General features: G+C 37.3%; 1 protein-coding gene across 4 annotated transcripts in view; it reads left to right on the top strand.

The window, feature by feature from the left end:
• The window catches only part of Scaf11 (SR-related CTD-associated factor 11), a 52,416-nt gene that overhangs the window by 15,412 nt on the left and 23,883 nt on the right, over positions 1–13,121 (top strand). For 3 of the 4 annotated variants that reach the window (NM_001271170.2, XM_087556914.1, XM_087556913.1), the window contains 2 exon segments: positions 2,092–2,173; positions 4,671–4,828. In NM_001271170.2, the coding sequence (NP_001258099.1) occupies positions 2,113–2,173; positions 4,671–4,828 (219 nt within the window). In that variant the 5' untranslated portion in view covers positions 2,092–2,112. 4 annotated transcript variants of the gene reach the window in all.

Genomic DNA, 13,121 nt, shown 5'->3' with positions numbered 1-13,121 from the left:
CTTCATGTGTTTGCCCCAGCAAAACACCATCCAAACACAACCGATTCTCCACAGAACCCTTAAGTTTCTACTTCATATACTGCCATCCATAATGCCCTTTTCTCAGTTCTTTTGCTTGCCAGGTGTGAGGTTATACTGCTCTCGATTTGTGATTCATGGGTCTACAGAGATAGGGTGTGTGTGTGTGTGTGTGTGTGTGTGTGTGTGTGTGTGTGTGGTGTTTGGTTAGGAAATAACCTATAACACCTCAGTGGTCTTTGTTTCTAATAGACATAAGACTTAACCTGCTAAATGTAAATTCTTTTCTATACATATAATATTTCTCTTCAGGTAACATATAAGCATTACGGAATTACTGATTTAAAAAATAAAATTTAAGGTCTTTAGATTTGACTTTGTCATTTAGGTGATGGTAACAGAAAAATGAAATTACGGCATTTTCAGGAAAAATTGATGCAACTGGAAATCATGTTAACTAACAAAAGCCAGGTTCAGGCAAGTGTCACATGTTTTCACTCATCTAGGTTTTGAAAAGGTGGGGGCAGATATGGGAGTATTAGGGTTAGTGGGAAAGTCCAAGGCCGAGTGGAGGAGGGTGAATGTGATCACTATCACAGTGTGAGATAGTCATGTAGAAATACCACATCAAAACACTGCTTTAGACACGTAATGAATATATGCTAAGAAATAGAGAACTGGAGAAAGGATATAAGCTATGATTCTAACCAGATGATGTTCTTGCAAAGGCAGAACTATGGCGGCAGCTGAGCGATGGATGAATAGTTGTCAGGGATTCAGAGTGGGACGTAGGGAGTAGGCCGACACAGGTGAGTTGTAGGGCATCGAACCTGTTTAGACACAGCAGCTGTAAATGGTTACTAGAAGTCTTACATTCGTCAGAACACTCGGAGTGGGCAACACCCAGAGTGTACTCTAGAGAAACTACAGACTTGGGGGATAATACTGGAGCGGGTAAGGCTCACTGATTGGAGCAAATATGAGGTCTGCTGTGGGATGATGATGGCAGCAGGGGAGTGCATGTGGTTATAGGTGCCATGTGGGGATTTTCTGTGAACTTAAATCTCCATATTTTGTTGTTTCTTTTTTTTTTTTTCTTTTTTTTTTTTCCGGAGCTGGGGACCGAACCCAGGGCCTTGTGCTTGCTAGGCAAGCGCTCTACCACTGAGCTAAATCCCCAACCCCTATTTTGTTGTTTCTTGAATATTCCAAGTTTTACACATAACCTCAGTTTACCAGATAATTCTATTCTAAGTTGATCTCTTTTCCATAGTCTCAGGTCTGTGTTACAGAATTTATCATTTAACTTGCTAATTAATAGTTATATAAAACTTCTTACGTTAGTTACATACTTTCCTTGTTTGTTAAAAATACCTGAGAAGCAATTGAAGGAAGGGGTTATTTTGCCTTAGAATTCAAGGGGATAAATAGGGTCGTAGTGGGGGAGAGGGTTGTGTGGCAGGAGTGGGAGACCAGCTGCTTACATTGATTCCACGCTCAGGAAGCAGGAGTCACGGCATCCTCTTATGTAGGTCAGAGTGTGCGGCTGCTCACATTTATTTAGGGTGATCCTCTAACTTTAACTTATGCTAGATAATCCTTGTCTACAGAGATTTGTTTCCAAGGCCATTCTCGGTCTTGTCAATTAGGCAGTTCTTTGTTTGGATGTGTAAGTACTCTGAGAGCACTGGGCTGTCGAGTAGCTGACATGGCTGAGTCACATAAAGACACCTGCAGCACACCTCGGAACCTGAGCTCAATGCCCAGAAGCCATCCCAAGGTGGAAGGAGAAACCAGCTCTCTACACAGTTGTCCTCTGCCAGCCTCACATGAACTCTGATGTGCACCCCTCCACACACACAATAATAATAGATAAATAGATAATTTTAATAAGAGTACTCAGTTGTCTAAAAACTGGTTGGTTGGCTCATTCATTCTTTATGTATAAAGTAGTTTCTTATGGTTCAAAACTTAAAATTCATAGGATTGGGAGGTGGCAAACAAACATTCTCTTGTTTTTCCCCTCTATTCCCCACCCACTCCTAAACTATTCTTTTATGGTTTGTCCCATAGGAAACGCCTTCACGAGGAGAGATGAAGAAGAAACCCGTATATAATCAGAGTGTGGGTGATCAGGAGAGTGAAGATGCGGAAGGTAACTGGCTATAAAGCCTGTATCGAAAGTCAGATAGCGTCACTAGGCTTTAAAATTAAGCTTCCTAAATTTTTCTGTCTTTTTTTATATTCTGAAACAAATAACAAGAATTAAGAATTATACACTATGGGACTGGAGAGGTGACTCAGAGGTTAAGAGCACTGACTGCTCTTCCAGAGGTCCTGAGTTCAATTCCCAGCAACCACATGGTGGCTCACAACCATCTATAATCAAGTCTGGTGCCCTCTTCTGGCCTGCAGGCATACATGCAGGTAGAAAGCTGTATGATGTATACATAATAGATAAATGTTAAAAAAAAAAAAGAATTATACACTTTGCCTTCTCATGTTTTCATTGAACATTTTTAGTTGAATTGTTGATTATTTTGTTTGTGTAGGTGTGTGTGTGTGTGTGTGTGTGTGTGTGTGTGGGCACATGTGCACCTGTACATGTGTGTATGTGGAGGTCAAAGGACAAGCTTGGGTGTTTAGGATGCTGTTCCTTAGGCACCATTCACCTTTTTTTGTTTTGAGACAAGGTTTCTGACTGGCCTGGGAATTCCCAAGCTAGCTGACCGGCCAGCAGACCCCAGCAATTGGCCTGTCTCCGTCTTCTCTGCACTGGGACTGCATGCATGCATACTTGGCTAATGTTTAAACATGTTTTCTGGGGATTGGCAAGCACGTTATTTCATGAACACTCTTCCTTTTTAAGATTATAACAGCATTAATATTCCCCCTGTAAAGTTAATTTTTTTATTTATTTGCTTATTTTATGTATATAGGTATTTTACCTGCATTGTATGTCTGTGTACTATGTGCATATCTAATATTAGTTTGTATTTGTTAAGACTAATCTGAAATCCTAAATGCCCAATTCAGGTATTGTTTATAGAATTTGTATTTCCTTCATTCCAAACTCATACTGGAAACATGTGAACTCTATTTGAATGTTTTGGCTTAATACTGATCCTTTAGATTAATATGTCCCTCTATTTGGGAAGGCTCCAGGTTGTATTGAATTATACAGCTCCCATTGCTTGCTTACATGTTGTTGTGTAAGTTGATTACTGTTAGGAATTTAAATTGGTACAGACACAGATTTGGCATATCTATTCCTGTGTTAGAAATATACATTGATCCCATACTGCTCCTGTATTTGGTTTTTTTTTTTTTTTTTTTTTTTTTTTTTTTTGGTTCTTTTTTTCGGAGCTGGGGACCGAACCCAGGGCCTTGCGCTTCCTAGGTAAGCGCTCTACCACTGAGCTAAATCCCCAGCCCCGTATTTGGTTTTTTGAAACAAGGTTTCTCTGTAGCCTTGGTTGTCCTGGAACTTGGCTCTGTAGACCAGGCTGGCCTTGCCTGCCTCTGCCGTCCAAGTGCTGGAGTTAAAGGCATGCACATTTAATTATTAACCTGGCTAGTGATTCCGTTTTTAAAGAAGTGATCTGTAGATACACTTTTTGAAATTTGAAATGATTGTGTTGTGATATAAGCTCATTGGTAGAGTACTTACCTGCCTAACATGTGGAGTTCTGGGTTCTCTCCTCAGCATTCATCGTCATAGCCAATGGCCGAAAACACATGAATGTCTATTAATAAGTTATTTTAAGAAGCAGATTAATATGTATAGTACTCCAGTGTTTGTGTGAGGAAGAAAAGACATGGAAGAATGTATATTTGGGTTTATCCTGGCTTATTGACTCACCCCTGTACTCCTAGTACCTAGGAGGCTGGGACAGAAATATCCCGAGTTTGAAGCCAACCTACATATTGAGAAACATTTGTTTTTTTTAAATGTTTCTTTGAGTTAATGTTTCTCTTTATCATTGGCTGTCCTGGAATATACTCTGTAGAACAGGTTGGTCTTGAACTGAGACAGCTCCCTGTCTCTGCCTCCCAAACGCTGGTATTAAAGGAGTGCACCATCACCACCTGGCTGAGAAGCCCATTTCAACTGAGGGGAAGGCAAGGAAGGAATTGCTTTTCTATGCATTAAAAAATATTATGTAATAAAAGAAACTGTAGGTTATTATTGGATTTAGTAGAAGTAGATAGGTATGTGACTAGGTTTGTCACTATAGAATTTTTACTAAAAAATTTTGAACCAGGTAAATAATATTTAAAATTAATTATGGTCCATGTATGTTCCCCTTCCTCACTGAAATATACAAGAAAGTTGATTGAGAGTGGTAGGGCATTTGTGTAGTATATACAAGGTTGCCCTATTTTATACACACATATACACACACACATAGTCACACAACAACACAGACACACAAATCACCCACAAACCATGCAGACACAGACACACAGAGTACACAAAAAGTAAATGCTGGTGCTGTTGAGCTTAAAGAGTATGTTTGTCATTTGACATCCAAGATATGGTTGCAAAGAAGCAAGGCTGGCCCTTTGAGGATGTAGGCAGCCATAATGCTTATAAGCATAAATCAATGGTTTGGGGGCCTTTGAAAACATGACTGTCTTTTTCTTTGCAGGTGAAGAAAACAGAAATAATGCTGATACTTCTGGCTTACTGTACAGTGAGGTGGACAGATGTCCAATCTGTCTTAGTTGCCTATTAGGGAAGGAAGTTGGTTTTCCAGAAAGTTGTAATCATGTCTTCTGTATGGCCTGTATTCTTAAATGGGCAGAGGTAAGTCTGAGAAGAGCACTAACCATAGTAATTACTGCATTTGCTCTCCTGTCATGATTTTATTTCACTTACTGCTACTGCCTGCCGTAAGTTACTTCATACTACGTTCTTTCCCTTTTGCTTTAGTCAAGTTTCTGTTTGTTTAAATCCTGTCTGCATGTTTTCTCCCAGTTGTCTTTTTACTCAGTCTTTTCACTCTTTTATAATTAATTTTACTTTAGACTTAGAAGAAACCTTATAGAAAGAGCAGGTCAAACAGCCTTCTGACCCTTATAGGACATGATCTGCTTGCACTAATAACATCCCTGTATGCTTTCTATGTTATGTATTTCAGAGAATTTCCACACAGGTTATTTGATTTCTTTCTGGAATAGTCAAAATACAAGCCACAGTGTTTTTTCACTTTAAAGTTTAGGGATCTTTAGTGTAAACTGATTTCAGAATCTGAGTTAGAGATTTTACTTAAGATCTTTTTATAAAAATAATTAAGAAACAAGATATTTTAGGCTTTGACTATATTATAGTGAATCAATTTGGGCCAAATAAATTGAAGTATATATTAATCTTAAGCCCTGTTATTATAAACTATAAAATCAAACATTTACTGTTTTTTATATTTTTTTTATATTATGTTACAATTAGTAAAGAAATTAGGTGTATCTCAAACTTAATTTTTCTTATATTTTTTCTTGTACTTATGTTCCTTAATATTGTTGAAAGAACTGACTTGGTCTTTAGTGAGTGCTGTCTTTCTGATTAACTTTTATAAGAGATTTGTTATAATAGTTGAATTAATAAGAGTACAAGAAGAAACATAATTTAGATTAAAAACCTAACTATTCTTTGACAAAAAGAGACTAAGAATAGGTGAAACTATATTTTGAGAGAAGTACTGTGAATTTGGGCAGAACTGTTGGTAAATCTCCATATGTAGCTGTAGTACTGATGAGTGTCCTTTTGTCTGTCATTCGATCACAGGGCTAGTGCATCTGTGATATGTATGTATTCGACTGGGTGGGAGTTGAGAAACCCTATTTCTGCATGAGTTAAAGATTTTGTTTTTTTTTCTGATTGTGTTCAGTGACTACATAATTATGAACTTCAAACAATAAGGTGTGTGTGTGTGTGTGTGTGTGTGCGCGCGCGCGCGTGTGTGCGCGTGCTTTAAGACAATTAGAATGTGTAGACATGATTCTCCTTCCTTTACCACCTCAAGGGCATTTTCAGCATAAGCTTTGTTATGATGTGCATGTTACAGGCTTCTTTGGGGTACACACTGAGAAGTCGTAATGCGAGGTTGTAGATTGCACATATTAATGCATAAACAATAGTAAACAACTATATTTTAGCTCATTTATTTTAAATTTGAAATGCCTGGCAGTATATATAAAAGTCAGCACATCTTTTATATATGATGCATTCCTTGTTGTTTGTTACTGTATAAGAAGTGCTTGTTTCTGTTTATGTGTGTTATATGTGTATGTATGGGACTGTGTGCCTACAAAGACCAGCAGAGGATGTCTGAGCCCTTGCAGTTACAGGCAGTTGTGAGCTGCCAACATGGGTGCTGGGAACCAAACTCGAATACTCTCCAAGAGAACAGTATGTGTTCTAATTGCTCAGCCATCTCTCCGGCCCCTAATGTTTTTTTTGAAAATAATTTATTGGAGTGAAATTGCTTTACTTTTGAAAAGAAAGTTCTGTGTCCTCTTGTACTGCTGTCTTAGGTTGTGTCCTCTTGTACTGCTGTCTTAGGTTGTGTCCTCTTGTACTGCTGTCTTAGGTTGTGTCCTCTTGTACTGCTGTCTTAAGGATTGTTTCCTGTTGTACTGCTGTCTTAGATTGTGTCCTGTTGGACGGCCGTCTTAGGTTGTGATTACAGGGTAGTGCGGAATTGTGTTTTTGTTTAATGAAAGGGGAGAAGAGAGAACATCCTGAACTATTTTCTTGCCCCTGGAGGAGATAACAGCCATCAGTAAGCCATTAAGTCATTGGTTCTCAACCTATGGATGATGACAGGAGTCGTCAAGGAGCATCTGGAAACACAGATATTTACATTATGATTTGTAACAGTAGCAAATTTTAAGTTTAGAGTAGAAATGAAAATAATTGTATGTCACCACAGCATGAGAAATGAACTGTATTAAAGGGTTGCAACATTAGGAAGGTTGACAACCTTTACATTAACAATGGAACTTCATTGTTCATTATAAATCATGAATAAATGCATGCTTACAGTTACTTAGGTGTCTCAATTTCCATTTCGTCTTGTTGTAATAACAATTAGATGGTTTTAGAGTATATAAATGCTTTGGAAAATAGAATCAGATTTCAATGTCATCTTTTTTTTTTCATTGTCATCATTAAAGGACTTTGCTCTCAGTCTTTTCAGTCTCCTGTATAAAGAGGTGTGCAGTTTGTTTCAGCTTCAGTGCAGAAATAAATGTGTGTGTAGAGACTCTCGGCAGGTTGTAGTGAACATTCTTTCACATTTAGTCCACTATTAATAGTGAACATTTAGTCCACTATTTCCATGTTTATGAACAAAATAAGGGCTCTGGACTCTAGTAGTAATTTGTTTCCAGATACCTCAAGAGTAGCCTAAAGTTAAGATGTAAGACTTTGTAGTTTAAAATTTAACTAAGGTCCGTTTCTAGGAGAAGTATAGAGATGAAAGTGAAATTGTATGAGGAACTCTATATGATCAGAAAAAGCATAGAGTGCATTCTGGGTCATTTTTCAGATTCTTTTTTGTCTTTCAGAGATTTAGCTCTGCTATAGTTTGTTGAGGCTCACTAGAGTATGATAAGAAACACACCCTTCCTTTCCACCTTATTTTAGTCATTGAAGAAGTTTTATTATAAGAAATTGGTATTTCGAAGGTTTGAATGCACTTTACTCTGGTGATTTTATACTACACACACTCCTGAAAATTTTCATGTCCTCAAAGTACCTGTTTCTTATATAAAAATGAGTTTGACTTTTTCCATGCTCTAAGGTCTTGTTTCTGTGGTTATTTGATCAAATAAGCAGACTTGAAGTGTTAAAGTAAATGGCCGTCTGGTTGTCAGGTGCTGTAGAATCCGCTTTCCTAGGGAAGAGACTTCAGCTCGATGTTCCCTGTACCAGTGTTGATGGCTCCAGAGCCTAATGCCCACCATAGGTGCATAGAACACACTGAGTCTCCTATCATGCTGTCAGTCACAAGGTTCACAGGTGGCAAGCTCTTAGCCTAAAAGTATAGCCAGAATAGATAGAGTTCCGAAAAGCCGACAGTACACCTGCAGTCTCAGACCTTGTGAAGCTGAGACAGGAGGATCTTAGAGGGTAGGCAGCCTGGGCTACATAGCAAGTACCAGGCTAGCTAGGTCTGTATACCAAGGTTCTGTCTTAAATAAGAGAACTGGGGGAGAAAGAGGAATAGGATATTTAACAAAAATGTAAGTGGCACGAATGCCCTGGTGACATTTCTATTGGAGCTAAGAATATTGAAATTGAGAAAAGGCCTTTGTGTACTGCCAAGTATGCTAGAGGCAGTGTGCTAATGTCACCACCCTACCTAAAGGATTTCTTTATCTCACATACTGCATTCTGAGCTGGAAATATGGCTCAGCAATTATGAACATTGGCTATTGTTATAGAGGACCTGGTTCAATTCCCAGCATCCACACAATGGCTCACAATAGTCTATAATTCCCGTTCCCTGGCATCTGACATGACTTTCTGACTTCTGGGGGCTTCAGCACTGACATGGTGTACAGACATACTCTCTTGTTCATGTGCATGAAAGCTAGAAAAGTCCGATGCATCGGTAGAAATAATGACAGCTGGTCACATTTATGATCCTACAGACAGAGTATCTCACCTGTACATACTGAATATGAGGATAAGGTTTTGCCTTGGCACAGTCAACAGAAGATAGTTAAAAGTTTGGTGTTTAGAGAGTTATGGTTTGAGAACTTAGATGCATTCCATATTTAAAGGATTTAATAGTTCTTACTATATTTTTGGAGCTGAGGATTAAACTAAGACGTCAAGTGTTGAGTGCGCACATGCTCTAACGTGCTGCGTCACAAGGACATGCAGTGTTGGTGGTCGTGTAACTAGTATAGTCCTGGTAACTACTGAGGTCCTTCCCTTTATTTTTTTAAAGGTTTATTTATTATGTGCAGTATTCTGCCTGTATAAACACCTGTAGGCCAGAGGAGGCTCCGGACCCCATTACAGATGATTCTGAGTCACAGTGTGGTTGCTGGGAATTGAACTCAGGACCTCTAGAAGAGGAGTCTGTGCTCTCAACCTCTGAGTCATCTCTCCAGTCCCAGTTCTTCTTACATATTTCTTTTAAGTATTTTAGAAATGTGATTAGTTTCCCTCCATGAAGAAGTGATTGAACTTCCTCTATACGCATGGAATGCTGACAGCTTCAGTCTGAGAGTGGAGTCAGATGGATGTTAGCAGAGGCAGTCTCCTGAGACTAGATATGAAGATGCTCACAAGGGGACCCAGAGTTCCTGGAGGGCAGTGCTGAGTACAGGCAGGTGCAAGAGTGTTTTTTGATGGATTTAACAGCAAAGGTCAGCATCTCAGAGCAGTCGACATTTGTTATCTAAAGAATGTAAGAATACTTGTGAGAGTCTTCATCTAATAGCCCTTCACCCATCAGGTAAATTATATATATATTTCTATGTAGGCCAGTTGTAAATGTCAGAATATTTAAAATGATTTATACAGGCAGTTTCCTGAATTTTGCGTTTGTATACTAGGAAAAAAGTCTTAGACATTAGATGTCAGAAGACATTAAGAGAAAGTGTAAGTCTACCCTAGTGTTACAATATATCTTGGGAAATGTGAACAAACTCCTTTTGAGTGGGTATACTGAATATATTCTTTGTCTTAATTTTATCACTGACAGCTGTTAACTATGGACGTGCATTTGAGAGCTGCTGTAAAGAACCAAATGTGCATTGGCAAAGGCTGTGTGGAATGAATGTTTGAATGTGGTAGGGAACATGTGACTTGACGCCTGCTGACCCTTTGGAGACCGTGGCTGGCTGTTGGACTCTCACTGAGGGAGGGATGATAGTGCTCAGCAGTTTTACTGTAAGCCCCGGCCTCTAACTCACCTTCGACTTTGAACTGTAATTTTGTACGTAATATGCTTTATCTCTTAGTGGCCGAGATAGGCGGTGTGGGTACCTGTGAACAGGAAAGCTTACCTGTAAGCATAGATGTTGAGACTTAGTTTTAAACACTTCCTTTAACACTTGCTTCTCTCTCTCTAGGAGGGCTATCTATAGGCAGCCTTTGTGATTGAGGATAGAGCAGCATCAGGAAGCAAGAAATATTAGAAACCAAGAATCCTGAATTCTCAAATAAGGAAGGTTTCCTGTTCTTACATTTAAATATGAGTTTGTCTGAACTGGGAATTTACAACGCTTCAGAATACTAGGGTATGTTTTACTGAAATCATTAGGAAAGATCTTTTTTTTTTTTTTTTTCTATCAAAATCTCCTTATATACCAGTAGTACAGAGCATTTGCTGTAAGATATGGGCTCTGTCTTTAATATACGTTATACGTAAACAGTGAGCAAGTTCTGTTAACTTTGTAGTTGTATCATAAAGCTGAATGTGTTCTTAGATACTTTGATTATGGGACTAATTAGATATTTTAAAAATTACTTAGGTCACATTAAACAGGTGAATAATGGTATATTTGTTGTATAAGTAATCAAATGATGAACATTAAAATTCTTACATATAAAAAAGTTTGATCTTTAAAATTAAACTCATTTAAAATATTAAAATTTCTCTACATTGGCTTTAAATAGGAGCTCTTAAAACTTTGCAGCTTAAAAATGCAGTCAGTATTTATAGCCAAACAAACTTTACTTTGAAAACGCTATTTTGAAGACCAAAGTACCTTGGGATTGTCTCACTATCTGCTAAGTGTAGGCATGAGGATCCTGTAAATGCCTTAAAATAGCCAATCGAAGCCATTTCAAAGCAAAGAACCATTTGTAAATTTTTCTGGTAGTGCAGGTATTACATGATGTGTGGGTCGATATCTGTGTATATTAATGCACTTGGATGCATACAGGGTACCTTAAGGAAAATAGTTTCTTAATTTTCAATTCATGTTTTGAGTTTTCCATTGACTTCTGCAATTACTTTATGTATACTATGAAAATAGAGAATAAATAATAGACTTCTGTTTCCTCTCTGAAATACTCTTTTATAATATATGTTTTTAAGATTACATATGGGCAACATTGTTTCTTAGCCCCAGCAAAGGCATTTTATCTACTTTTCTGGGTTTATTTCTTTACCTAAACTTCATACCCGGAGAAGATAATGTAATTTTGGGGTATTTTTTCCCATTTGCTAAGATTGGGGTAAAGGTAATTAGATGATTTTCTAATGTTAATTCAGTCACCTTTACGAGAGCTGTACAGTGTGTCTAGGTCATAACACATAATAGAGTTCCTCATATTGCCAACTTCGCCCTGGTTTACTTTGTTTGATGGAATGGTTTTGTTAGAGTAGTGGATCCTTACTCACTGAGCCAAGTCAGATCCAAGCCAGGTAGTCATGGTGGGATAAAAGATGGAGGAGATCCTGCCCAGAACCCATGTTTGGAACATGTCAAAGCATGAATGGTTCAGGTTAAAATCTTGGTACTTTAAAAATTACAAAGAAGGGGTTGGGGACTTAGCTCAGTGGTAGAGCCCTTGCCTAGCAAGCGCAAGGCCCTGGGTTCGGTCCCCAGCTCCGAAAAAAAGAAAAAAGAAAAAAAATTACAAAGAAAGGAATGATGGCTAGTTGATGTCAAGAGGAAATTTAAAAGAAACACGATGAAACTGATAATTTTAGCTACCAGCTATTTTGGTACATCTATTTCTTTGGGTTATAAATTTATTATAGGTAGACCAACAAAGTAAATCATCTAAGGACTTAATGTTTCATATATCATGTTGTAGATTGTCCTTTTGTTGACGTAGGTTTTTGTCAGTGTAGTTAAACTGGATCTTATATAGGAACTTATATAGTATATTACCACATGTTCCTCTAAGAATTGCTAATAGTTACCAGAAATTAACTTTAAAGTTCTTATTCCTATTTTCACAGATTACTATATGAAGCACAGAGAGTTTATTTAACAGTGCCAGAGTTTGGACAAAAGAGACAGTGCGTTTTAGGAAAACCTTATTTTCATTTATTAACTGTTTAATCTTTGGAAAATTACTTTTAAAATGTAAATAAATATATTTGAAAACTTTGGAAAAATGGAAAGTTTTTTAGATATTTTCAATATAACTGTAAGAATGTAACCTCTAAGAAATTTTATAGTTTTTGCCAACAAGCAGTTTCATTGTTAGTACATCTAGTTCATTAAATTAAAATTGCTGTTTGAAATGCATTGTGAGTAAGATGTAAAGTATTTTGTTTTTGCTACTTTTAAAACATTTTTGCTAGCAAATTTATAGCATCCTAAATCCTGAGAATTTGGAAGTACATTTAGGTATTGTCCTGTCAGGACTGATGTATTGTGCTGACCCTCATCGTCTCTTCCGGGTGGTAAACCTTTTCATTCGGAGCCTATCGACCAACAGTAAACATTTATATATCCTACTCCAGTTGTAGAAATAACTCAGTTTATATTTCCGCTTGTTTTTTTTTTTTTTTTTTTTTTTTTTTTGGTTCTTTTTTTTTTTCGGAGCTGGGGACCGAACCCAGGGCCTTGCGCTTCCTAGGTAAGCGCTCTACCACTGAGCTAAATCCCCAGCCCCTTTCCGCTTGTTTTTAAGAATTCCTTGAGTTTTGTAGAAATGTGTTAGATGATTAGGGGCTACACATACTCTGTTCTATATGCTTATTTAAATATGGGCATAAATGACAACATTTCCCTGTAAGGAATAGTATAAAGTGAATTACCTACATTCCAAAATTTATTTTTGATCTTTCAGATGATTGCTATTAAGTTACTAGTATTCTTTTTTTTTAACATGTGCAACTATAAGGATTAATGATGTCATTAAATTGTAGTCTTTCCTCCTATTCTAGTAGAAAAGTCTTTCTTAAATTATGTTAACATACAAATACCTTGTGCATACACTTAATATAGAATTACAGTTGGTGCATATAAAGTCTTTGAAAGCACAGGGACATAGACCAAAATTAGGTTGATTTACAATTGTAAAGTAATTGAAGGACAGATTTCCCTACAAAATAAAGAACACATAATTCAATTTGAAAAAAAAAACCAGAAACCTAATAAAAATTAGGTAAAGA

This window comes from Rattus norvegicus, chromosome 7 (assembly GCF_021556685.1).
Source record: "Rattus norvegicus strain SHRSP/BbbUtx chromosome 7, alternate assembly SHRSP_T2T, whole genome shotgun sequence".
Taxonomy (NCBI): domain Eukaryota; kingdom Metazoa; phylum Chordata; class Mammalia; order Rodentia; family Muridae; genus Rattus; species Rattus norvegicus.
The sequence above is the reverse complement of the archived record's forward strand: the minus strand, read 5'-3'. Positions and strand labels throughout refer to the sequence as shown.